The 26,678-nt window shown below is 35.6% G+C and overlaps 3 protein-coding genes across 7 annotated transcripts; all 3 read right to left on the reverse strand.

Annotated features, from left to right (window-relative positions):
• Nucleotides 1-8,790: 8,790 nt before the first annotated feature.
• On the reverse strand, nucleotides 8,791-12,114 carry LOC114742757 (26S proteasome non-ATPase regulatory subunit 7 homolog A-like). Of its 5 annotated transcripts, none has more exons than XM_028930974.1 (10): nucleotides 11,770-12,114; nucleotides 11,143-11,235; nucleotides 10,953-11,034; nucleotides 10,283-10,379; nucleotides 10,074-10,149; nucleotides 9,886-9,944; nucleotides 9,604-9,726; nucleotides 9,420-9,477; nucleotides 9,227-9,312; nucleotides 8,791-9,125 (listed from the first exon to the last, which is right to left on the reverse strand). In XM_028930974.1, exons 1-10 carry the CDS (start codon nucleotides 11,954-11,956, stop codon nucleotides 9,057-9,059), a joined length of 930 nt encoding a protein of 309 aa, XP_028786807.1. In that variant the 5' UTR covers nucleotides 11,957-12,114; the 3' UTR covers nucleotides 8,791-9,056. The 5 variants fall into 5 exon arrangements, with proteins under 5 accessions (XP_028786807.1, XP_028786808.1, XP_028786806.1 ...); XM_028930975.1 differs by having other exon boundaries at nucleotides 10,283-10,334; nucleotides 10,953-11,058; XM_028930973.1 differs by having other exon boundaries at nucleotides 9,622-9,726; nucleotides 10,953-11,058.
• Nucleotides 12,115-13,517: 1,403 nt separating this feature from the next.
• Nucleotides 13,518-17,152, reverse strand: LOC114742759 (26S proteasome non-ATPase regulatory subunit 7 homolog A-like). Its single transcript, XM_028930978.1, has 10 exons — nucleotides 16,774-17,152; nucleotides 16,063-16,155; nucleotides 15,873-15,954; nucleotides 15,420-15,516; nucleotides 15,208-15,283; nucleotides 15,020-15,078; nucleotides 14,738-14,860; nucleotides 14,183-14,240; nucleotides 13,994-14,079; nucleotides 13,518-13,901 (listed from the first exon to the last, which is right to left on the reverse strand). Exons 1-10 carry the CDS (start codon nucleotides 16,958-16,960, stop codon nucleotides 13,830-13,832), a joined length of 933 nt encoding a protein of 310 aa, XP_028786811.1. The 5' UTR covers nucleotides 16,961-17,152; the 3' UTR covers nucleotides 13,518-13,829.
• Nucleotides 17,153-20,173: 3,021 nt separating this feature from the next.
• Nucleotides 20,174-23,796, reverse strand: LOC114742760 (glycerol-3-phosphate 2-O-acyltransferase 6-like). The gene is made up of 2 exons (XM_028930979.1): nucleotides 23,104-23,796; nucleotides 20,174-21,331 (listed from the first exon to the last, which is right to left on the reverse strand). The coding sequence occupies exons 1-2, from the start codon at nucleotides 23,734-23,736 to the stop codon at nucleotides 20,456-20,458; spliced, it is 1,509 nt and encodes a 502-aa protein (XP_028786812.1). The 5' UTR covers nucleotides 23,737-23,796; the 3' UTR covers nucleotides 20,174-20,455.
• Between the last annotated feature and the right edge of the window lie 2,882 nt (nucleotides 23,797-26,678).

A 26,678-nucleotide genomic window follows, 5' to 3' on the forward strand; every position in this document is an offset into this window, starting at 1 on the left:
CTTACAAATACCATAACATGCTCATTTACTCTTATCTAGAATGGTTAAAACTTAAATCTGTAGGGTTGATCAATAGTAAAAGAACTAATATCAATTTATGTTGACATAAGTGATATAAGTTCTCATATTTAAACAAATCGTTTGAGATTTAATCTTCAAATCAGTAAAGAGTTTATTATTCATCTTATAACCAGAAAAAGAGTAGTATAAAAGTTTTGTGGCCTTAAAAGTAGGGGGAAAACTCTCGTGTAGTTTGTTGTTGTATTTTTTTTTTTTAATAACTGATGCACTTATTGTATCACCTAAAAAATTATGCAAATTGGGTTCTGCGAACGTACTAAAGTCAACGCTTTAAGATTCAAAAAATATTGACAAAGATACTTACAGGTTATTGGCTAATAAAACTCTTACATCGCCCGGGAGAGTTGGTCTGCCTGGTTGAGAAGGGGAAAGCAAGGCGCCACGCACCCGTTAGTGTATGGGCTTGATCCTGGAAAGTCCCACTTGGGACGACTCTCGGATTTAGTCTGCACCCAAAGAGTGTGGGGATACTGGCAGGAGAAATCCAAAAAAAAATAAAACTCTCACATCAAAAATAAGATTTGATCTAACAACTTTGTAAGTTATGAATCAGTTTCAGTTCTTTAATAACGAGATCAATATTTCCCGCATTTAAGCTTTTTTTTTTTTTTTTTAAGCTAACTTGTTTTCAAAGTAGGGGATAATGCATCCCTTTTAGTCATTCTTTTTGCTTAATTTTCTTGGCCAACCCATTTTAGCCATTGAAGCCCATAAAACGGATTCAAATGAATTGGCTAACTTGTTTTCAAAGGAGTGTTTAATGAATGGTGGGCATGTGATTAAAGCAAAACAGAGGCTATTATTGAGGCTGCCTTTATAGCCCATTGACTGCATCCTCGTGAAAGCTGACAATTCAAGACTTGGCCCATTCTTTGCTCTCATTCAAGTTTCAGCAGCTCGCCAATTGTCAAACAACTTAAATGCATTTCATCATCTTTGACTACTTTTGTTCTGGATACTCTTATGATCCTATTTATAAGACATTTTAACATATTTATATAAATTAAAAATTTTTTTTAAAATGTATTAACTCTCCATTAAAATATAACAACTTTTTAATTTTATCTTTATTTAATATATACATCTTAAAAAAAAAATATTTATACTAAATAAATGAAGGACGAAATAATATATTCACGTTAAAAATTAATGAAGTGATTTATAAATAGAACAAAAAATATTTTCTCTCTTCATCTTACAAATAGGATCAGAGGAGTATAAAACTATTTTTTCAGTCTTTTTTTTTTCGGTAGTGATGTTTTACGAAATTTTGAAGATGATTAATATTTTTATCTTATTTTAGTAGCATATCAAAATCACATATACATTAAAAATGAATAATTAATTATTGGTACTAAGGAAGACAAAATTGAAAAACATTTGAGACCTTAACCATGTTTGTAATTTACTAATTAACCTCTGAATGAGCAAATTTTTTTAAAGAAAAAAGTCATCAGATGAATTTTAAAATTTTCACTATATCTTTTTTACTATTGAAGTGAAATTATTAAAGTCAATTCAAACAGTTAAAAAGAAAAGAAAGATCGAGACTCTTACCATTTCATACGTAAAATAAATGATGCATCTCTATTATTAGTCTCTCTGCCGATACAGTACAGAGTTGTCAAAGGTAAGGCTCATAACAACATGAAACTGCAAAACCCACAATGGAATAATGGAACGCATCAAATTTCCTGTCTCATGAATTTCCTTGTGCCGCTACAAGATAAAGGAAATATGACTTCAAAATTCCCTAAATTCAAACACACTTCCCTCTTTCTCTCTTTCACTCATTTCACAACATAACATGGCCTTCAAATCTAACCTTAACATTTGTTTATTATAGAGAAAAGAAGGAAAAAAGACTTGGCGAAAAAATATTTCAGTTTTTTCTTTTTTGGTTCAATCTTTAAGAGCTTAGCGTTGTGTTGTCGAGATAGAAGCAAAGTGGAAGCAAAAAGCAAAGAGCGTAGGACCTGCAAAATGCAAATAGCACATTAAAAGCAACGCTGATTAGAAGAGTATCCTCTGTGTCTGTCTCTGTTACCACCTCCTTTTTATATGTTAACCTTTGACAGTTTCACTCTCTGTCTCCTTCCCTAGTCTCCATGGCTCCACCATTTCTGTCTTTTGACCAAACCCCCCCTGTTTTCTCCCTCTTCTTTTCCATCTTTCTCAATTCTCTCTCTCTCTCTTTCTTCCTGTTCATAAATCACACTTCGTCTTAGAATGCTTACCTCAATTAATCATGGTAGCCTCCCCATTAAAATCATACTGTTAAACTAACATTTTTCAAACCATATTCACATGCACATGCCCTCAAACAGGCTCAAGTAGATCTTCAAATCACCTATCATGCATAATAATATATTTTGATTAATTGAATCAATCAATCAAATACCGTATAAATACTTCTTTCCTATTCATAAGGCTTCCTTGTTCTCAAGGTCAAGTTGAGCTTTTTGAATTTCAAATGTCCTTGCGTCTTGAAAACATCACACCCTTTAGTCATTAGTATTATTCATGTTACAGATTGTAATTGGAGTATTTTCCTTTTTTAATTAACAGTTTAGAATTAGGATCCACAGTTTAGGTAATTATGTATAACCCTTCTTGCTATATTTGTTTATTAATCAATAAAACTCTTTCCCCTCTTGCTATTTTCCTTTTGCTTTATTTTTCACATCTTTAGTCTAACTTGGCTTTCTTCCTTGGAATTTCTGTTGTCTATATATGCAGCCTACCAGTCCATTCAACTGTCCCCTTTCCCCTCTCAAACTAGTACTACTCTCTCTCTCCCCCTCTCCCCCCCCCCCTCTGCTTCTGCTCTGTTTTCTTTTATCACACAAGAAGCGAAGCTCAAGGACTGGTTTTTCTGCTGTTGATCGTTACATTTTCTCACACATAAAATGTCAACAAAAAGCAAAAGGGCATGTTTCAGTCCTGATGTAAATGAGAAACAACCTTGTTTCTGAAGCATGGTGACCGGAGTGGAAGAGTATTAGGAAACAGGAAGAGGATAATCGGAACTTGGAGTTTCCGGTTGCCGAAAGACTCGAGATTTTCGTCGTTGAGATTTCTACTGCGGCTTGGAGCAAAGGTGGCCAGAGCTACTGTAAGGGTTGTTTCCATGAGAAGAAAATCATCTAGGAAGGTTTCTTCTTCATCAACTTTCGTAAGGTCACGTTCTTTATCAGATCCTACCGATTCACACCGAGCTGAGGCTGTGGAAGATTGCATTGAGTTCTTACACTCTTCTTCCTCCAGGGAGAGACCCTCCAGTTGAGTTCTCTGCTAATTGTTGTTAGAAAACAAGTTTTGTAAGATTCCAAGACATGTATAATAGAGAAAAGGGTCTGCTTTATTGATTTGGATGAACATGTTCTTCAGTAAAGGTAGGGAAAAAAATGGAAGTTTTGTATTACTAAAGGTTCTTGGGTTCAGTTGGTGATCTTTTTTTCGCCTTCGGATTCAGAACAGCCCATCTCCCACCTTAAAAATCCCTCCCATGGAAGTTTGGAGTTTGATGCTGCAAAAAGTTTGGTGTCAAAATAAATTGCCAGCTTCTTGATATAATCACTCGGTTTCTTTCATTTTCTTAGCCAATATTTTCTTTTCTTTTCTTTTCTTTTCTTTTTTTATTTTTAATCAGAGCTAAGCAGTAAATACATCATATGTTGGGACTAATGGGGAATGAGTTTAGAATTTGACCGACTGAAACAAGAACTCATAATGGCTCAAATTGAAGCTGAACAATCGCATTAAAGAGGCAACATGTTCACGTGCACTAGATAGGGTGTAAACTGTAAAGCAACGGCACAATTGCTTATATAAATATCTATAATTAACGAAGAGGATAAATCCAAAACACAGATAATAGCAATGAACAATTGGATGGTCTGGTTCATTTATAATGATTTAAGTCTACATGATAGATCATTATTTGGCTATAAAACATGCTCTGTTTTTTAAGAAATCTCCCCATAACATTTATTTCTCTCTTTCATTTGATCCACTAGTAAGTACATACACATTGTGTAACAAAGAGATAATAGTCTCCTTTCCCTTAAATCCTCTCCCTCCTGGTGAATACAAAAGTCAAATGTTAGCATATGTTAATTGCAGAGGACTTACTAGCTGTGGTAGTTGCCACCTCCATAACTATAAGCAACCTGAATTCAGCAAACTCAAATGCGCTGCCAGTTGTTTGTATGTACGTGGGGGACACTCGTGTGCAACACATCTTTGAACATGCAATCATCTCACAAGTGGGCTCCACATGTGCAGATGAAATCTGAGTCATTTGCATGTACTTACATTAAAGTGTACAGAAGGTTTTGTTCAGGCTTCACAGCTCAGAGATAGCATGGGAGCATTTCCGGGTATCCAGGCTTCTTGTCAGAGTTAGGTAATCCAGCTCATATATCTTCGTAATTATCTTAACATACTCATCACAACATTTCATCCAACACTGAATAAGGCCGCCACCACCACCCATATGTAAAAATCAACCAATATCCCTGTTGATATCTGCTTTGCAGCAACCTTTTGACCAGAAAATTTTGTCCCAAATGGCCCAACAACTATGTGAAGTGAGTCATGTTCCTCTAGAGACCTAAGGTTTGGATCAATATCAATGGTTTTTGTTGCCATATGAAAAAGCATAGGAAATAATGGAGGAAACAGTTTACCTTGTCTTTTGTTTAGCTTATGTCGAAGAACCTCGTTGAAGCAACAGTATCACCATCGGCATCATCCAGTGGAACAGTAATAAGCTTGGAGTTTATCTCATATCTGAAAGGAATTTTAGAATTTCAAAATCTTGTTACAGAAAGGAAGATGCCAGGCAGGCAATGATTGTTCAGGCAGAAAAAGAAATAGCCACAGTTCACACGTACGGTAATAATGGTTGGTCCACTAGCCATATTTTAGTAAGAAAAGAACAAAAAGGTGACTAGCATGATCAAGAATCCAAGGTGAGACTAAAATTCTCGGATTCCATGACTGGATGGCTCTCATGAGCGATCGGTATCATACCAACCAAGATCCTGGTAAATTTGAGACTGCGTATGCCTTAATGATATAGATCCTATTGGAGCATTCTAATTGCCCACAAGAGCAGTGAAAACAAGACTGGAAGATAAATGAGCAAAAACGTTTTTCTTGGAGCACGATGCTTGTACTCATTAAATTGCATTCAGGGAGGGCTGAAGAATCCGAGTTTGAATCCCAGTCAAAGCCAAGTAATAAAACAATTTGCATATGATGAAAAATAATCCATAATTATAATTTCTTCCTGTCAATTTCCCTTTTGCTATAGGATACCTTATTGCTTTCATCATCTATCCTGGAGGGACTTTCATCCTTCTCAAGCAGGTGATGCTGATCTTTTGAATCCTTCTGCAAGGGAATAATTTCACGAGCTGCAAATGCATCTGAAGGGGTAACCATAAAAACTCAAGGATTTGATAGTTAAAGAAGTGTTACTTTTCCAGACGCTTGGAAATCTACTTTTGAGCTGTTTGAGTGAATATGAAAGAAATTTGGCCAAAAAAATATGAAGAAAATTTAGAACTTCTGTGTTAAACATCTCATAAGCAGTAGAAGAAGATTAACTTTTGCTTACCTCTCATTCTTAAAAAGTTGTTATTAATATGTACTCAATTCACATTGGGAATCAGGATACCTATATACTAAACAGCACGTCGAGAAAATTAGTAGAAATAAGAATAACCACCTCCCCTCCTATGTAAAAATTACCTTAAATCGGTAAGGTCAAAATCAGTTTTGGCACCTGTAACTTATACGTTGGGTGCCAAATTCAAATTTCAGGCGCGTTTGTCCCAAAACAGATGGGCTACTGTCATGACTCTCAATTCTTGAGAAATGGCAAATCCACCTGGGAGGAAGAAAATTTAGAAAGAAACTATGGAGAACATAATATTTCTCAAAAGTTAGAGTAGTAGGAAAAGGGGAAACCAAAATCCCTACCTATGCTAGAATTGCTGCTGCTTTTTGGTTTTGATAAAAGTTGACAAAGGGAAGAATAATTTCAGCTGCACATGAAAAGGTGACGCAGGCAGATGTTATGATGATCCAGGTATATAGATTGAAGAGTAAAAATTATGAAAACACAGGCTGAAAATAACATGATATTATGAAGTTCGGAGTACACTTTCAAAGACAGTTAATACGCTTGTATCACTTTTCAACGACAATTAATGAGTATGCAGCAAGAACATAGAACTGCACAACAATTTCACCAACTGAAACTTCAGATACTCTCATGAGTAGTTTCTAACCATACAAAAGGCATGCTATTATGAATCAAATCAATTTAGAAAGTAACTCAGCGCTTTTCTTTTTGTTACAAAGTACCACTATATTCCTTTGTATATCTAGTTGGCTCACGGTTCCCTTTAGAAGACTTGTTTAACTGATATTAAAGGATTTTATCATTCTTTTTTAAGAGAGTACTACATCCATGAAATGTGGAGATAGCTTTCAAAGTCATGTGGTATTTGCCTTTAGGTTTGTGATTTTCATTTTAGTGTTAATCATAAGTCTCCCCCACTGTTACATCTTTATGTAAAGAAACTTCACTTCTCCTTAGGAATGCGGGCAACATCAGTTAAACCCTTCAAGGATTGTCCAAGAATGAAAAATAGAAGGCTTTATCATGAGTTCTACAAACCTTCTATGCATGACAACAACCGCCTAAATCGTCGTCCAGACATTGTTTGCTAGAAGGAACCAGAGAATTTAACTGGCAAGAACAATGGAGTGGATTTTGCAGCAACTTTAATTTAGACGCTCATCTTCATAGAGCATTTTGCCATTGCAGATGAACAAGAACAAGTCATAAAATTAAAATACGATCACATCTCTTCAAATGAATGCCTTAGAAACGATTTAAAAAAAATGCCCATATAAATTCATTCACCAGTACCTGACTCCAGCTACCAGAGGAAGTGAATAAATCTGCAGAACCTCTCACCCCAGCAAAGAAAATATCTCGAGAAGTTGAGAGGGACTTAAGGACAAAGGTACACCTTTATGGAATTGGACATGTAAATGTACAAATATAGCGTTGCAGGCTATATACCGAAGACTGTAGGATCAGAGGCCAGACAATACCATATAAATGTACAAATTTAGTGTTGCAGGCTACTACAGAGTGTAAAGAAAAACGATCGCATTGCCAAGAATTTAATAGCGAGTGGTTAATTTAAATTACGTCCAAAGGTTTCATATTTAAAGTTTCAATCAAATATCAAATAGTCATTCTAAAATACAGGCCAGAGGGCAAAATCATTAATGCAAATTTTTTTTTTTTAAATAGTCAGCAAAGCCAGTAAACTTATTCAAGCCCTTTATAATCAGCAACCTTCAATATGTCGAATTCCTCATCTATTTTAAGGAACTTAAAGGCACCTCGAGCCCTCCAACCAGTTTTGCTTTCCAGTAGACGTCCAGCAAGAGGATTCAGATAAACAGGAACAAAATGCAAATAAAGGAACTTAAGAAAGCATATTCTGATGGATACCGAACATAACCTCCTGTCCCCTGAAGCTCTGATCATGGTTTCTCCACAAAATAGCAATTCCAAGAACAGAATGCCTGACGCAAAAAATGGATTCAAAATCAGACGAGGTTTACGAAGTCAGACAAGAAAGCATAGAATTGCAGGGACTCCGTTCTCTTTTCCCTCAAGAGTTAACATTCAACGATTAATGTGACTGAAATGGGTTTAATGGTTCTTTAAGCCAGTTCATGCAAAGTTGTAAACAAATACTAAACAGAAAGAGACACTTCCCAGAAATGGGGGAAAAAAAAGGCAAATAAATACTATCTTCAGTCTGGATCACATGACGTTTACCATTTTGGTTACCGTGGCTAAAAAGTTTTTATGAAACTTCATATTCTGTCATGTCCTCAGGCGCATAAACTCCGCGAGCTTCCCGGGAAAACGATTTATTAATTATTACCCCATCTTTCTTCATCGACTTCTCCATTCATCCCCACAAAAAAAGTATGTTTTTATTTCTTCATTTAAATATTAAATTAAAATATATATGATGTCTGGTAATACTTTCACTACAAAACTAGATCTTATATTTAGTATTGAAAGTAGTGTATATACTACTTATGATTTTTAATATGAGAGTTAGATAACTAATTTAAAGATATTAAAAAAAATTAGTTATGTTAATTATTCGTCACAAATATGTGTTGATCTCCTTAAACTATTGCCTTCAATTGTGGGCGTTGGGTGATTGAAATTATCTTATGAATATTTTAAGGATATTTTGGAAAAAGATAAGAGATAAAGCGAATTGAAGTTTTATATATTAAAGCCAATCCAATTCTCCAACTAGCTTAAATATTAAGGACCGAAGTACAATAATCTTTTTTTGTCAACGCCTGATACTTACAAAAGTCTCTTCTAATTTTATTCTATTTTATCCCAGAGTCTGGATTATATTTTCTTGGAAGATCATTAACAATTTTATCGTGAATAGTGTGATTTTCATATGCTTAGCTGGTTCTCATTATTTTGTTATTATTCTTACTTTAATTTTTTTTTATTTTTCTACTATTTGAATTTGAATTTTTATGTTTTCACTAAAATTTAATTTGAACCACAATATATCCGTCAACCAAAACATTTGTATCGGATAATTATTTATCTCACCCATTAAGGATCATAAACTACTCAACAAGGAAACGTAACGATGAATTTCATTACAAAAGCAGGTAAATGTACCTGAACAGAACCTTCACCTCATTGACCAAAAAATTATATGGGCGAGGGATAAGAAGGGTAAAGATTTTGATCAGCAGCACATCTTTTTTGGGAATACAACAGGCAAGCTAAGCTTGACGACACTAGACTAGGATCAGCAGTACATCTTAATGACAAAAATGGCCAGAGTTCAACCAACGAAGCCTAAAGTAAAAGCCCCGTAAATGTATCAAGAATGATATGACTCAAATGCAAGTAGCTTTGCATCTTCAGCTTTCTCGTATTCCTTGTACAGAATCTGAAACAAAACACGGAATTTAGAATGCTGCGGGGGCAACCACATCGATCCATTCCTCAAATAATCCATCCTTAGAAGTACAGTATATATAGTTAGGTCACCTTGTTGTTTATCAAGTTGTGTAGCGCAATGACACAACGGATGAGAGCGGTTAGATATATGACCCACATCATGTCGTTTGATTTTACTGCATAACACAAATACAAAGGAACATGTATGGCATTCTTATTAAAAACACGTTGATAGATTTAAGTTAGATGGGAAAGAGAATATTCATTGTTCCATGGGCCTTACCTACAAAGGCCTTGATTAACTCAGGAACATTCAGATTCGGACAGTGGTTGACCACATCCTGCGAATCTCAACTACTTGGCAAATTAGAAAAGCAGTCATACAAATATTCAGTTATATATGCAGGTTAAATGACATGACGCAATGTAGCTGTGGATATCCCAAATTAAAGTAATAGCAATTGTACCTGCAGATGGCAGAGTACCTCATGGTTTAATGGATACCATCCAATAATAAGCAAACCAAGGTACCAACTTATCCTTCTTAATCTAGCATCTAAACCCTTAATGGCTGTAAGTTTATCAGAAACCTGAACAAGCAACAAAGTAGGTAATTTGCTAATTAACTTTCTGCTTCAAACGGCATACAAACAATTGTACAGTTCTCAAGTTAATGAGGAAGGAGATAGACTTGAAAACAGTGTACGCTGCTGGAAAGGATAAAGGGGAAGGAAGTGAGCAGGTGGAACCTCAGTTGCAAGTGTACTGATGGTTGTATCTTTCACATCTCTTAACAAGTGTCCAACTCCTGTAAATACAAGATGTTATTGCTAATATTGGACAAGTAAAATCTAATCCAAAAATAAGTCAATTTCTAACTTTAGTCGCTCTGATGAAGTGCAGCTCAAAGTAACGGCAACATTTTTGCTCATCTTACCAATTTCCTCAACCTCATCAGCAGCAATTTCCGAAGGGACATGAACAAAAACCTTCTGACTTTTTTGGGTAGGATTCTGTCATAATAAAACAAATGTATCTTTTGGTTAATATGTTTGAATAAAATTATAAGGAATTTATATTCTATAGCTCTTTCATTGCCAATTATTTCTATGGAAGAACATTTCACATGCATCATATTGGTCTCACCTCCTTCCCTTCTTCAACATCATAGTAAGCATTTGTTGGGATACCTGGCTCCCTAGATCGCACATCAGTAATGACCAAGATCGGATTTGGAACATAGCTAACAAGGGATGAAGAAGTCAATTGAGGAGAAGAGCAAGCTTGAAAACTTGAAAAGAAAAGCAAAAATATAAGATTTAAATCAACTTTGTCTATCAAATTTATAATTTTTTCCCTCAAAGTATCTCTATGGATTGCACATAGTAAGGAGATTGCCATTAAACGGGCAGGATGGTTCCACTGCATATAATTTAATAGAATATTTAAGGAAAATCAACATACATTCATTATAAATAACTAGCTAAACTAATTTCCTTAATACAAATACACAAATTAATTTTGTAACTTTCATATCAAAAATCAAACGTAATAATATATATATGTATGAGTCACAACTTTTTTTCCATATATATGACAATATCTGAATAAAAATCAAGCTTCACAGTATACATAACCATCGAGAAGGAAACATCAAAATTCAATTGGCACAAACAAAATTACACAATCAAAATGGCCTGGTCCATGTGGGCAAAACCAACAAAACTATCATGCAGACAAAACAAAATGATTTTACACCACAACAAATCCAGATCTTTCCCAGATATTCTTCAGAAAGAAAGACACAAAATCTTACTTGTGGAATAATCTATGTATGTCCAGATCATTTGCTCGAAGTTTTGGGCCTGTACTGTACCATCCCACAACATGCTCCTTATCTGAAACATAGCCACCAAGAGTCCCTACATTACAGGGGAAAATGGCAATATGACATCACTTAAAATTCTAAAAGGAGACTTGCAATTCATTGTAGCAAGCAAGATTACCATTTATTTTCTTGAACATAGAAAGCATTGCCTCATGGTAGTTGTGGTTAAGGGACCAGACACTTGGGTCCGTGACTTCTTCCTCAAAAGGAACTGTCATTACAGAAACACAAACATACTGAATTGCTCTCTAAACATATACTGAATCACATATTTAGCATCCAATGTCGGTAAGCCAATGGCCGGACATCGCGCGCCAGTTCTAATCTGGAATCCACAGAAGAATAACTTGAGGCCAAAGTGACAATGTCACAAACCTAATCCTCATTTCCCTTCTTGGTTAACAAGAATGAAAGCACAATGCTTTTATCAATAAAAATGTTCGCTTCCCCAATTAGCGTATCTGAATCGCGTATATCAAGAGAAGAGAAATGACTATGCCAGAAGTCTGTAGACTTAAACCGAGAAGTTGTGTTCTTCCGATCGTAAAAGGAAGTCCAAGGAAGTACAAATTCATGACTAAAGTCACGCACACAATCCTAATTCCCGGCTTGCTTGACCCTTAAGCCAGCAAAATGTTTCTAATCTACCAAAAAAATCTTTCTCCCCCGAGTTTTTAGAAGTAAATTCGAATGCTTCTTGCATAAAATCTGTCGGGAAATTGAAATTGAAGTGACAGACGCAGACCTGCATAGCTGTTGGAAACATCGACAATGCCTTGGAAGGAGGTGCCGAGCAAGACTCCGACGACCCGCCTAAACGATTGCTGGGAGACACGATTGTAGTGATCGACGATGCTTAGAAGAACCAGAGGGTGTATTAACACCTTCTTGATGGGCCCCGACGACATTTGCGGCGACTTATTCACGTCCATGTTGAGCAACCTCTGATATCCCCTCAATCCTTCGTTTCTTCCTCCTTTTGGATCTCTAACCTCTCCGTTCAGACTATACCCAATAGAATCACGATCACACCCTCTTCAGGCGAATTACAATGTGAGAGTGATGAGTGTGAAGATGGCGTATGATGGAAGTCTCCCGGTGGCTCGCGCCTTGAGGCGGATGGCCAACTGCCTAACGGCACATGAAAATATCCCAAATTAAAAAAAGCAAAATTAGAGATAATTACAATAAGCCTCACAAAAGAAAAATAATTACTAAAAGGTCCCAACAACAATTTGAGTAACATATAATGACAGATCTTATGGTAGAAAATGACACCCTCTTATTTTGTAATTTTTTTCTTTTTATGGGATTTAATTATAATTCTCCCTATTATTTATAGATGAAAGCAAGTTTGGGGTAGTGGATGGGCCGAATCGGAATGAATATCCAAATGGGCCGTACGTGGAGAGGCCCAAAATCTTTGTGGACCCCCCACTCGGCCTACCATCGAAACCATCCGACCTTTTCCTCTATAATATTTCTGCTCCCAAACCCTCTTCATTTTTTCTGGTACGTTTATTTTAGTAAAAGGGGCAAGCTATCAATATCATAAGCTCGAAACTAGTCGAATCGAACCCGTGACTTATAAGCGAAACTAATGTCATTGATTCACAAGGTCATTAGCATGTTTTAAGGTTGTTTATGTCTGTCCTATCCTGATTCGTCTAGACGGTTCCATACCCAGCTCAAGGCCATATGAAGCCAATGATGAAGCTGGCCAAGCTTCTTCATCACAAATGCTTGCTCCGAAGCAGAGACTCTCATCCCACTCAGAAGTACTCGTATATTTGGATGTGGCGGACATCATAATTTGATTATCACGACATAAATATTCTCTACCTCACCCAAAAGAGAGATTAATTGTATCACATACATTTCTCAAACGCGTGATCTTATTAGTTAAATACACAGATCGGTTAATAGTAGTAGTCGAAACACAACGATCCTTGTCCATGCCATGGGCTCTATATCATTCTCGATTCTGCGATGTACCTCAGCAAGCTAGTTAAACCATCAATGTCATCCTAATTATAAGAGCCAGTTGACTAATTTGAGGAGATTAAGAAAATGAATTGAGTTAGTTATTTGTCCTAAATATATATTTTTTTCTAAAATATCCTTGCTAATCAAGTGTATTCACTAAAACTATCATTGTTAAAAGGACTACTTTGAAAAAAAATGTATAAATCTGAAAGACAAAATGAATTTGGATCTTATATTTAAGACCAAAATAAAAGTCAAACAGGATCTTATATTAAAGATCGAAGATAGTATTAATCTAGTTACCTCTCGTGTCTGAATTTAGTTAGTAATTCCTCATCTTTTTTTTTTTTTTACTTGTCTTTATAGGAAGAAAACACAAATTAATGAGAAAACAAAATTTATGTACGATATGAAGGATTTTTTTCCTCAGTTTTTTTCTTCATTTAATATCACAATATTTTAAATCTTAACTATCTTGATTTAACGTCCTACATCTAACAGTGGTACTAATGGAAACAAATAATAGTTGTCTTTGAAATTTGGGACAAAACACATATTTAGAGATAAGATGAAAATCTAAATAAGAATAGGTACATAGGAACAGAAGAAGGAAGCATCATCATAAGGGATGATCGCCTTGTTGTCCCTCTTTTCAATTTGAGGCTCTCTTTTCTTGGATTGAATTGAATCCTCTAACCTGTTCCTGCGAGCATAGCATACTTATCCTTCCTTATCAAATTGGTGCATTAAAAACCCAAAGTTCCTGCAAAAGCCCTTTGAGTGTAATTTGCAACTTCAATAGCAGATTCGCCATCATAATCAGCTGCCACTCACAGCAGGAACTGCAACTGGCTTTGCATCTTCAGCTTTCTCGTGTTCCTTGTTCAGCATCTGAAATAAAACACGAAATTTAGAATGTTCTGCGGATACCGCAACCACATCCATTCCTCAAATCCATCTTTAGAAGTAGAATAGTCAGTCACCTTGTTGTTTATCAAGTTGTGAAGCGCAACCACACTACGGATGAGAGAGGATAGATATGTGACCAACATCATGTCGTTTGTTTTTACTGCATAAAAGAAATACAAAGGAAAACGGCATTTTTATTAAAAACAAGTCGACATAGTCAAGTTAAAAAGGAATGAGAATATTCATTGTTCCATGAGGGTTACCTGCAAAGGCCTTGATCAACTCAGAAACATTGAGATTCGGACAATGGTTGAACACATCCTGCAAAATCTCAACTACTTATGTATCTCAAATTATGCAAAAACTACTCAGTATATGGCAAATTTGCATTATGGCCATGAGAACTTTCTTTAGTTCAAACCATGGGAGATTTCTTGCGGGTACCTTTCTGACAGTGACAGTAAATACTTGACCTACTAAACTCTTTAGAAATGACTCCTTATACAAGTGAAGGCATGATAATCTGAATAATGACAGCCACATGCCTCAATAAACCCCCCCCCCCCAAAGGAAAAAAAAAGAAGCAAAAAATAAAATAAAAAATTAACAACAAGTAATCGGAAACTAGGTTTTGAAATATGTTTCATGGGAAATTTCCTTAGAACGGAGCGATCATCTTCTTTCAAGGAAAATCAAAAAGAAACTCAAATGATAAATTAGAAAAACAGCCATAAAAATACTTAGATATAGGTTTAATGATATGACACAATGTAGCTGTGGTCTGTGGATATCCCAAATTAAAGTAATAGAAATTGTACCTGCAGATGGTAAAGTATCTCATGGTTTAATGGAAGCCTTCCTTCAATAACCAAATCAAGGTAACCACGTATCTCTATTAATCTAGCATCTAAACCCTTTAAGGCTGTAAGTTTATCAGAAACCTGAACAAGCAACAAAGTAGGTGATTTGCTAATTAAATTTCTGCTTCAAAAGGTATACAAACAATGGTACAGTTCTCAAGTTAGTGATGAAGGAGATAGACTTGAAAACAGTGTACGCTACTGGAAAGGATAAAGGAGAAGGAAGTGAGCAGGTGGAACCTCAGTTGCAAGTGTACTGATGGTTGTATCTTTCACATCTCTTAACAAGTGTTCAACTCCTGTAAATACAAGATGTTATTGCCACTATTGGACAAGTAAGACCTAATACGAAAATAAGTCAACTTCTAACTTTAGTTGCTGTGATGAAGTGCAGCTGAAACTAAATGCAACATTTTTGTTCATCTTACCAATTTCCTCAACATCATGAGCAGCAATTTCGGAAGGGACATGCACAAAAACCTTCTGACTTTTTTGTGTAGCATTCTGTCATCATAAAACAAAAGTATCTTTTGGTTAAGATTTTGAATAAAACTATAATTAATTTATATTCTACAGCTCTTTCATTGCCAATTATTAATCTCTATAACAGAACATTTCAGATGCATCGTATTGGTCTCACCTCCTTCACTTCTTCAACATCATAGTAAGCTTTTGTGGGTATACCAAGCTCCTTAGGTTGCACATCAATAATGACCAAGACCGGATTTTGTACATAGCTAACAAAGGATAAACGGGTCAATTGATGAGAAGAGCAAGCTAGAAAATTTGAGAAGAAAAGAAAACGTCAGGTAGAAAATCTCACACCACAATATTAATATAGATGCACGGGTCACTACTCTTTTTTTTTCCCCCCATGCGACAGTATTTGAATGAAAATCAAGCTTCACAGTTTACATAAACATCGAGAAGGAAACATCATAATTCAATTGGCACAACAAAATTACATACAGTCAAAAACGCCTGGACCGTGTGGGCAAAACCAACAAAACTAACATGCAGAGAAAGCGAAATGAAAAAGAAATTCAGATCTTTCCATGATATTCTTCAGAAAGACACAGACGTATATTCTTACTTGTGGAATAATCTGTGAATGTCCAAATCATTCTCTCTAAGTTTTGGGCCCGTACTGTACCATCCCACAACATGCTCCTTGGCTGAAACACAGCCATCAAGAGTCCGTATATTACCAAGGTGAATGGGAATATGACGTCACTCAAAATTCAAAGATGAGACCTATAATACATTGTAGAAAGCGAGATTACCATTTATTCTCTTGAACATAGAAAACATTGCCTCGTGGTAGTTGTGGTCAAGGAACCAAATACTTGGGTCCTTGTCGTCTTCCTCAAAAGGAACTGTCATTATAGAAACACAAACATACTGAATTGCTCTCTAAAATGATGATATCATGTTAAGGTAATTAAGTCACTACTAAACATTTATTGAATCACGTATTATATACATTGTCCAATGTCTGTAAGCCAAAAGCCAGACATTATCTGCAATTTCTGATGAGAAATCCACAGAAGAATAAATTGAGGCCAAAGTCGCAAGGCCGCAAAACTAATCCTAATTCCCCTGCTGGGTTAACAAGAATGAAAGCAGAATGCTTGTATCAATGAAAATGTTCGCTTCCACAAGTTTAAACAAATCCAAATGTATGTTTCCCAAAACATTAGCATGTCTGAATCGCAAAGATCAAAAGAAGAGAAATGATTATGCCAAAAATATATAGACTCAAACCCAGAAGTCGTGTTCTTCCAATTGTAAAAGGAAATCGACAAAAGTACAAATTCATGACCAAAGTCACACACATAATCCAAATTCCCAGCTTACTGGACCCGAAAGACAGCAAAATGTTTCTAATCCCCCAAAAATTCTTTCTGCTCTGAAGTTTTAGAAGTAAATTCGCAAGCTTCTCCCATATAATCGGTCAGGAAATTGAAATTGAAAGTGATGTGACAGACGCAGACCTGCATAGCTGTTGGAAACATCGACAGTGCCTTTGAAGGAGCTGCCGAGCAAGACCCCGACGACCCGCTTGCGCGTGTCCTTCGCGACTCGGTTGTAGTTATCGACAATGCTCAGAAGAACCAGAGGGTGTACTATCACATTCTCGATGGGCCTCGACGATATCTGCTGCGACTTGACCACGTCCATGTCGAACAACCTCTGATATCCCTTCAATCCTTCGTTTCTTCCTACTTCTGGATCTCTAACCTATCCGTTCAGACGATAACCAGTGGAATGACAATCCCACCTCGTCAGGCGAATTGTGATCTGATGAGTGTGAAGATGGAGTGTGATGGAAGCCTACCGGTAGCTCTAGCCTTGAGAACACCGCACAGGCAAAGATGGCCTCCCGCACAAGCCTCCAAACTGAAAAAAGGAAAAATCAAAAAAGAAAGTGCTTTACTTCCTTCTTTTTTACTTTTTTTTTCTTTTTTTCTTCTTAGAGTATCTTCTCATTCCAACAGTGGGAGAATAATCTCTCGAGATACTGTCAGATGTCGCAACGAGAACCCTTTCCAACAGCGTTTGTTCTATACACATCGTTTCAAGAATCGAACCCAAAACATAATATTTAAGGTACCCAAATCCCTTCCACTTGAACCAACACTTGTTGATGGCATTTTTTTCTTGACACCTGTGACACCGGGGTTTTGGTTGTTGGAGCTGGGACCGGAGCCTACGCCGACGCACAGGACCCACCCCGGCCTTGTTTATTGCTTCCCTTGAATTTATCTTGGGCTCCTTTCATTCTCTCGGGAAAGGAACCCAATACCTAGAGAGTTTCATGTGGAAGCAGGATGTTATTGAATAGAGGGTTTGAGTGGGATGGGCTGAGAAAAATATGGGCCGACATGAAATGAATGGGCCGTGAAGAGGCCCACCTGAACTTTCCTTTCATTTCTAATCCTTACCCACCCCTATATATTTATGCTGTTATGCTTCTTTTACAAGGTTACGAGATCAGTGACATTTTTCTTTTAGGGTATGTTTGGCTCAATAAGAGGAAGGGGAGGGGAGGGATTTTAATGGAGGGAAGGGGAGGGGAGGAGAGTGAAAGAATTTTAATATTATTTTGTTTGGATTTATAAAAAAAAGAGGGGAGGGAAGGGAAAAATATTTTAATATGGATAATTTTGCTCTTATTTTATATAAGATATGGGCATAATGGTCACAACATGATAAAATATAGACATAATAGTCAAAACATGACAAAATATTGGCAAAATATTACTCTTTCCCTCCAAATCTTCCCAATTTTAGAAGGGAGGTTAAGGAGAGGAGGGGAGGGGAGGAAAAATTTTAAAAAAATTTCCCTCCCCTTCCAAAATTTATATGTTGCCAAACAAGAGGAAATGATTAAAATCCTTCTCCTTCCCTCCCAAATCCCTCGTACCAAACATACCCTTATGGTATGAGATAATTGGCATTCTTGTTTAAGCAGCACTTTGCAGGTGAACATATAAATTTTCAGGTGCATGAAAAATGCTTTTAAAAAATATTTGAAGAATACCCAGGAAAGGAATTGATTGTGTATAAGAAAATGAGAGAATGGAGATTGATTGATGAATGGAAAGAATATGAAAGGAGGAGGATGGGGGAGGAGGATGGGGAGTGGCAAGAGACAGTGGGAACAGTTAGCAGAATACGACAGGAGGAGGAATCAATCACCGATATTTACGACCCATCAGTCACGTCCACGTGGCACTGTGGCATGTAGATTCCTCAAACTCAGAATCTTATTAGTTAATAGGCACATCCCACCTGGTCCCCTCTCTTCCACCCGTTTTTTCTGCTCTTTCATTTCACCAACCTGTACCTAATTGCCAAACCCATGTACTACATCTTTTCATCATTAGCCTCCATCACCCTTCTTCACCCACACACATATATATTCCTTCAATTTCACATTATTTATTCATCACATAATATTTTTTTCTCATCTTTCACAGTACTTATCAATTCTAATGTATTATATTAAAAGCATTCTAAGAAAGTACTAAATAGCTTAATTTTACAAAAATTAGTGTGATTCAATGATTATTATATTCTCTCAATCTTTGTAAAAATTATTTTTTATGATGACAGGTACTATCTCCTAACTTAGATATGAGATTCACTTTGTAGTTTGTAGTGTAAATTGTATTAAAAAGTAAATTTTATATTTAAAACTGGAAATAAATAGCAGGAAAATCGTTGTCCAGTATGAAGGACACTATATACTACCTCTGGTTCTTAATATAAGATTTCGTTTGACCTTTTATTTTAGTCCTAAATATAAAATATTAATCTATTTTGTTTCTCATATATATTCTTTTTTTTCCTCAAAGTAGTACTTCTAATAATAATAGTTTTAATTAATAAATTTGATAAACAAGTATATTTTAAAAAAGATAACATCTATTTATTACAAATAACTAACTTAATCTATTTTTTTAATCTACTCAAATTAGTCAACTAGTTTTTATATTTGAGATCAGAGGTAGTATGCAATATTTCTCTTCATTATGTGATATAGCTAAGCAAGCTGGTTCAGACATCATAGTCAAATAGATTGAACCTAGCCCGCTACCTCTCTTGTCTGAATTTGGTAATTTTCTTCCGTTCCCATTTACTTGTTCTCATAAGAAAAAACAAAAGACTAAGGGGGAAAAAAATATAAAATCTATGCTCTATAAAATCTATACTATTTTGAATTTTAATCACTTTTATTTATGATGCCAAAAAGTTAATTGCTTTCATTTAATACCATCTATGTAACAGGCATATTGTTGAAAAAAAGGGTTAATGTCATCTTTTTGAAAAATTGGAATTCATTTTAGTTTTGATCCTTAAATTTTGAAACTAAAAACCTTGTTTCAAGGACCAAAAATCATTAGGTGAATTAAAATGACGTCAAAAATCAAAATCACAAGTCTCAAATTTCAGGGATTAAAATGAAAATAAGATCAAATTTAGAGACAATAGATGATATTAACCCTTAAAAATAAGTAATGATTATAACTTAAAATTTGAAAGAAGACATATATTTAGAAGGATAAAAAATAAAAAATCCAAACCAAAACAAGGGAGAAAGTATATATTAGTATAATAGACTCTGTGTCATTTCAAGTAATTTTAATGGGGTGTGCGTCTTGTTCCCCCAAAATTATTTACTCCTTCTGTCTACCAAGTTGCTGTCTGAATAAGACGTCTCGACATAACAGAAGGATCCTATTAACTTCTCCTAATCGTACTTGCTTCAGTGCTTCTTCGTATAACAAGACATTTATGTTGTTTTTGATCATGCATGTCAGTTTTCTTTTGCTGTCCCACGAAGCCCCATCTCTATCACTCTCCACTTGCCACAACTACCATCGTTCATTGCAAAAATTGTTTGGTAAGAAACCTTTGACGGCACATTTCTAACAATTCACGACTGAACCAATTGCAGAAACTATATTTTTTGTTTTATATCAGAATCACTGGATACATATAAATCACCGTTGAACCTTTTTTTATGACCAATATCATCATTACAATAATCAAATTCTTATTACTATCATGCTTGCTTCTAAACGCTTTAGAAAGATACGTGAAAGATGCAGATTCACAATCAAAAGGGATGATCTGATTGCCTTCTTCTTGTTCTTCTTGTCTCTCTTTTCAATTTGAGGCGCTCTCTTTCTTAGATGGAACCCTCCCATCTGTTCCTGCGAGCATGGCGTACTTATCCTTCCTTGTCAAGTTTGTGCATTCAAAACCCAGAGTTCCTCCAAGAACCCTTTGGATGTAATTTGCAACTTCAATGGCAGATTTGCCTCCCTTGCATGTCAGTTCAGTGGGAAGCTGATTCAAGAAGGTGATCTCATAGGTGGGCATAGGGTTCATGAACACAAAATAAGGGTCCAAGAACTTAAACCCACGAACTGATGTACCATAAAACACTCTCTGCTTTGTGTTGATAGCAACAGGGACGATTCTATCAGTTAGCTCAGCGAAAAGAGCACTAAACCTCAGAAGAAATGGCTCTCTACAAGTAGTACCTTCAGGGCAAATCACCAAGTCACCTTCTTCAAGTAATTTCTTAATGTTTGCTGCATCTTTCTCTCTTTCCCTTGATAATGCCACAGCTTTGATTGGTGATATCATTTCACTGAACTTGCTTATGCTATAAGTGACACAGCTGATTTTTCTTTTAAGTGCAACTGCGGTGACCACAGGGTCTAAAACTGTACGGTGGTTACATACAAACAGGACTCCACTTTGGCCTTTCTTTGGGGGTGGGGGTGGGGTGCCCTTCACTATGACCCTTATTCCCAGAAGCTTATAGTTATACCAAGCAAGCCTTTCAGGCAAAGGGATGTTAAGGTATACCCTTAAGATTGAGATTATAATACCAATTGGCATCCACAAGAAGGTCAAGAGTGCTACAAGAGGGGTTGGCCTTTGCACTAAGCGACCCTCATGGAAGATAACAGGGCTTAAAAGTTTGTTCCTTGGTAGTGGCTCACACTTGGTCCTTGGCACTTTATATGCTTCCTGCAGAGGAAACAAAAAATTCAACAAAATTTACTTATCTTCCAGAGTCATAAATTAAGCGTTCTTGTTCACTAAGAAGTGTACGAAGATGAGCAATTTAATTAAGTTTCTTCTTTGAAAGTTTAAGCCAAAAATTCAGACCTAATTTCATAATTAACTGTGCAAGGCATTTCATCCACTTGCATATTGCATCATAGCTGTTTGATATGATTAATTAATAATCAGAACTCAGCCCATAAACAGCTTCAATTTGCAGAGTGTAAAGAGGTCAATCGTAAAGTCACAGGAATTAGGCTTACTAGTGAATGATGACAAACTATGTAGGGCAATGTTTATTATGATAAAACTTTGATAAAATTACTCAGTAAATGAAATTTCAGCCCATGAACTACCCCAATATTTACAGAACACACGAATTTTTCCCAAGAACAGAACATGAAACCTGCATGATAACTGTTTGATAAAATTACTGAAAAAAAAAAAACTCAAAACTCAACCCACACACAGCACCAATATAACAAGGAAGGTCACAAGAATGATGCTTAGATACTACTCAATGATGAACTAAGCACTATGCAAATTAAATGACAAAGATTTCACAATTATTGCATGGGAGGAAAAAAACACAGGGACTGGGTTGACTATACTGTTGAGCGTCAAATTCTAAAAGAGTGGGTAAGGCATAAGGAACTTATGGAGAGTAACAAAAGGACTCAATCATTGACTTGAGAAATAACAAAGCAAAGAGAGATGCCAGTTATTATTAGTAGCAGGAAATAGTTAAAAGGGTTAGAGAAAAAGAAAAGAAGAATAAAACAGAGGGAGCAATGGAGGGCGAAGTATTTATAAAACGGACCAGATTCAAAACAACTAAGGGGGACCATTACAGGAAGTGAATGAAATTAAAAAGCCCAACAGATATCAGTTGGAGGTCTCATTCCATGAGAGAAAAAAATTATACACACACACGTAGCTGCACCAGAAGAAAAGGCATGTGAGCAGCAGCTCATTTTTCCTTGGCCATTAACACTCCCACCAAACCTAAATTCATTTTTATAGAATTTTTCTATAAATTGTATATTTTGTTGGTGGGTCATATCTTTTTCAATGCAGAAAAATTGGTTTTAAAATTAGTTCAAGTTATCTTATTTAATATGTTCCTTTTTTTTTTGGTCCATGAAAAATAACATACCTATATTTTGGCAATTTAATTAAGATTCACTTTGAAAAATTGCTATCCTCAAAAAAGAAGAAAAGAAAAAAGTAACGTAGCACAGGCTATATTTATAAAAATTTAATTAAAAAGAAAATATGGACCATGTTTAGTAGCATCTGATTATTTATAGTAGATTTGTATACAAATAAAATATATCAATGGATAAAACGTTGGTCCCATATTTAATATTATTCTCCTGTGCCATTCTTCTCTTCTATGTATCACATAACAGTTAAAAAAAAAAAAGATCACTGTATATTTGGCAGGGGTACTTTGTTCTGCTCATGTATTAATCTATAACAATCTATTGATTTTAATTAATTATATAAGGGAAATAGTAATAACTAATAAGAGCAGTTATAAAGTTTGTGATGGCTCTTGAATAAAAACTCAGAGACAAAACTGGCCCCAGAAGCAGAAAGACGAGGGTAATAAATTAAATTAATAAAAGTGAAAAGTGAAACCAAATTGAAGTTCTGGCGGTGAAAACAGAAAAACATTTCGCAGATATTACTACTACTGTACTATATGATTATTAATACGATAGTAATAATACCTTGCAAATTGACATGAATTCATGATCGCTCTCGCTATCTCCCAGTCCTAAATCCGGCAAGTTCGCCGGCGACCCAAACTCCTTCATCACCACCACCTTCTTGTGCTCACCCACCAGCACTCCCGGCTTCTTCACCAGTCCGGTGGCTCTCCCCGACGCTGTCACCTCTAATTCCGTCCCCAGCACCCTGTCCACCCCCAAGAATGTCTTCACGAACGGCTCCACCATTACTCTCGGGCTCGCCGTCACAATGTACCGCTTACCGAAGGAGTTGAACACCCGCCATGCGTCCGGGTGGACGTCCTCCGCGTAGAACCGTGGCAGAACGGACCGGGCGACGATCTCGACGTCGCGGATCTTGAGGCCGGCGAAGGTGAGGAAGATGAGGGTCTTGATGGCGAGGGTTTCAGAGAGGAATATGTAGGTGAAGTAGACGAAGGGGACGGAGGCGAGGAGGAGGAGGGCGCGGAGGATGCTTCCGGCCTCGAGAGCGACGAGCATGTAGTAAGGGAAGGCGCTACGGGACACGAGGAGAGTGCCGTCGAGGTCGGACGCCACCGTCTGGTTGGAACGTTGATCGGTGGTGCATTTCGAGATGGGTTCAAAACGACGTCGGAAAGCTCCCATGACCATGACAAAAGAGAGGAGAGAGGAGATTCGTTGTGATGATGGCTAGGCTTGAGAGAGAGAGAAAGAGGGAGGGAGCAAATGGGGTTTAAAAAGGGCGAGAGGAGGAAGAAGATGGTGATGTTGTTGAACAATTTTTGAGATCCAAATATTGAAAATGAATATTAAATAAATGTTATATATTCCCAAGCGCATGCATATTGGGTCCATTAGTAAGAAATAGTATCTTTTTATCTTGCACGCATCTTTTTGCCATATCTAAGTCATCTATATATTTAATAAATCCATTAAAACTCCCTTTTTTTAAGAAGGTTATACACGCATATGGTCAGCCACGACCTTATAGTCTAACAACACCAAAAATTGTAAGTTCAAATTTTATGTAAAGGATACAATGAGTGGATATAAAGAAGAAGCATGTCTAATTAAATTGATGTAATATTAAATTTTGTCAGATATAATGTATATATTGGAACGAACGAGATTTATTAGGTAAAATAATAGTAGAATATAATGATATACTCCCTCCAATCCTATATATAAGCTTCACTTTTAAAAAGGGTCTGGTCTAAAATATAAGCTTTATTTTTGAGTTTGTTGAATATTTGTTACTTTTTTTTCCTATTTTGTCCTTAGTTGACTGTATTTAGTGCTTCATCTCTCTCATAATATTATATCTATATTTTTTTTTAATTTATTGCCTCTCTTATTTACTCTCTTACCAAATAAGGTTAAATTTGAAAAACAAAAATGCATTTATGATTTATTTATTATTTTTAACTAATTTTAACTATTAGTTTATTAAACATAATTCGGTTATTTGAAACTTATATATAAGACCAGAAGAAGTAGTAGTTTTTGGGAGAGAGCAATAATTCTGCTATCAAACAAATTTTTTATTTTTTTGTTTTTAAAAACAAAAAATTATTTTTAAAATAAGAAACCAAACAAACCCGTAGTTTTCCGGGGAGAGTAATAAAAGTGAGGCGGGCAAGTGAAAGGAGAGGGCGAGGGGATGGAGGTGTGTTGACGTACTAATTAGGGCAGTTGAGGGGAGGGAGGGTAAGTGGTTGGAAGTGGATGCCAACAGCTGCGTTTCATTCAATTAGCCTACTTTCTAGTTTATTCATCCCCCTCCCCGTCCGCCCGCCTCCATTCTCTTCCAATCATATTTCATTCTCCTAATCTATTCTCCATACCATTTTAATTAATTATTATTATTTTAATATTAATCCCTTCTTCCCCTTTCTAAATTATTATTATTATTTTTATCCTTCAACCAATTAATTCTCTTCTCCACCTAATTAACTATCCCCTTTTCTCCCATTCATTCATCCGCTTTGACTTTCACTTATTCCCCCCTTTTAATTCTATCTCTCATCATCCCTTTCATCTTTTAATCCTACGTACCACCGGTCCTAATTATAAAAGCCAATTGACTAATTTGAGAAGATTAAGGAAGTAAGTTGAGTTAGTTATTTGTTCTAAATATGTTTTATCTTTCCTAAAATATCCTTACTAATCAAGTGAATTGACTAGAACTATTATTATTAGAAAGGCTATTTTGAAAAAAAAAAGTATAAATATGAAAGACAAAGTGAATTGGGGTCTTATATTTAAGATCAAAATAAAAATCAAATAGGATCTTATATTAAGGACGGGAGGTAGTATATGCAATTCTTTTCGTAGAAACTAAAATGAATTTTACCCTTATGTAGACCCAATATATTAACAAATGAGAGAAAAATATTTATCAGACATTTAATTAGGACAAAATCCGAAAATAAATATTTTAAAAGTGATTTTTTACTTTGAAAATAAACTATAATTTGTTGAAGAAGTTAATGGAGAGATATAGGAGGCGGGAATATTAATGATGAGGTCGCATGAGAGGAGGTAGGTAGATGTTGCATGTTGAAAGGGGGCGGAATTTACCAGATGAAGGCGATTTCCCACGTATTTTCTCACTCCCTCTTGCTTTTCTTATGGGAAACTCATTTAATCCCTGTGATTATATAATAAGCTCACAAGTTTTATTCTTGCAACCTCTTTTTTTTTTTTTTTGTGTCCTACGCATATATATTACTCCTCATGTCCTAAATATAAGATCCTTATACTAGTGTATATAAGTTTCTTATATTTAGGATCGGAGGAGTATCTTATTACACATCATTCAAAAATGCTTACATTTGCTGTTTCACGCCCTTCAGTTTTCATTATATATATATATATATATATATATATGTATGTATGTATGTATAGGAGATAAACAGTTTAGTGGAATGAAATAAAACCATGACTCAAAAAGTGAATGAAAATTACGCTTTATATTTCAGGAAAATTAAAAAAAACAAGAATTTATTGCAAACTACTCCCTCCGTTCCTTATTATAAGAGACAAATAACCGAATTACGTTGATAAAAAAAATAGTTAAAATTAGTTAAGAACAATCAATGTGTAAAAAATATAATTTTTTCCCCAAAAATGCCCTCAATTATAAGGAGAGAGAGCATGAGAGAGAACAATTAAATTATTAAAAGAAAGAGAAGTGGGAGGGAGAGAGAGTGTGAGTTGGAGACAATAAATATGGGTAAAATAGGAAATCAACACAAAAAGTAGAGACAACTTTTAAGTGTCTCTTATATACAGAAACATGCCATAAGTATCAAATGTTTCTTATAATAGGGAACGGAGGGAATAATAACTATACTTTCTTATTTTCTTTTTCTTTTTTTGGTTTTTTGCAACGTTAACTATCCTATATCAAGCGCTACAATTTTTAAATGCAGACGAAGTGACATAAAAAGAGATGATGAATTAAATGAGATTCAGATTTTTTTTATTGAAAAATAATATGTATTGAAATTTGAAGTGGTTCTTTTGCCAACCCAAACCTATCATAGCCTGTGCCGTGCTGGCACATTATACTTGTCAACTTGACCCATTTT

The sequence above is a fragment of the Neltuma alba genome, unplaced genomic scaffold (genome assembly GCF_004799145.2).
Source record: "Neltuma alba isolate B1F8T4 unplaced genomic scaffold, ASM479914v2 tig00003877_pilon, whole genome shotgun sequence".
Taxonomy (NCBI): Eukaryota; Viridiplantae; Streptophyta; class Magnoliopsida; order Fabales; family Fabaceae; genus Neltuma; species Neltuma alba.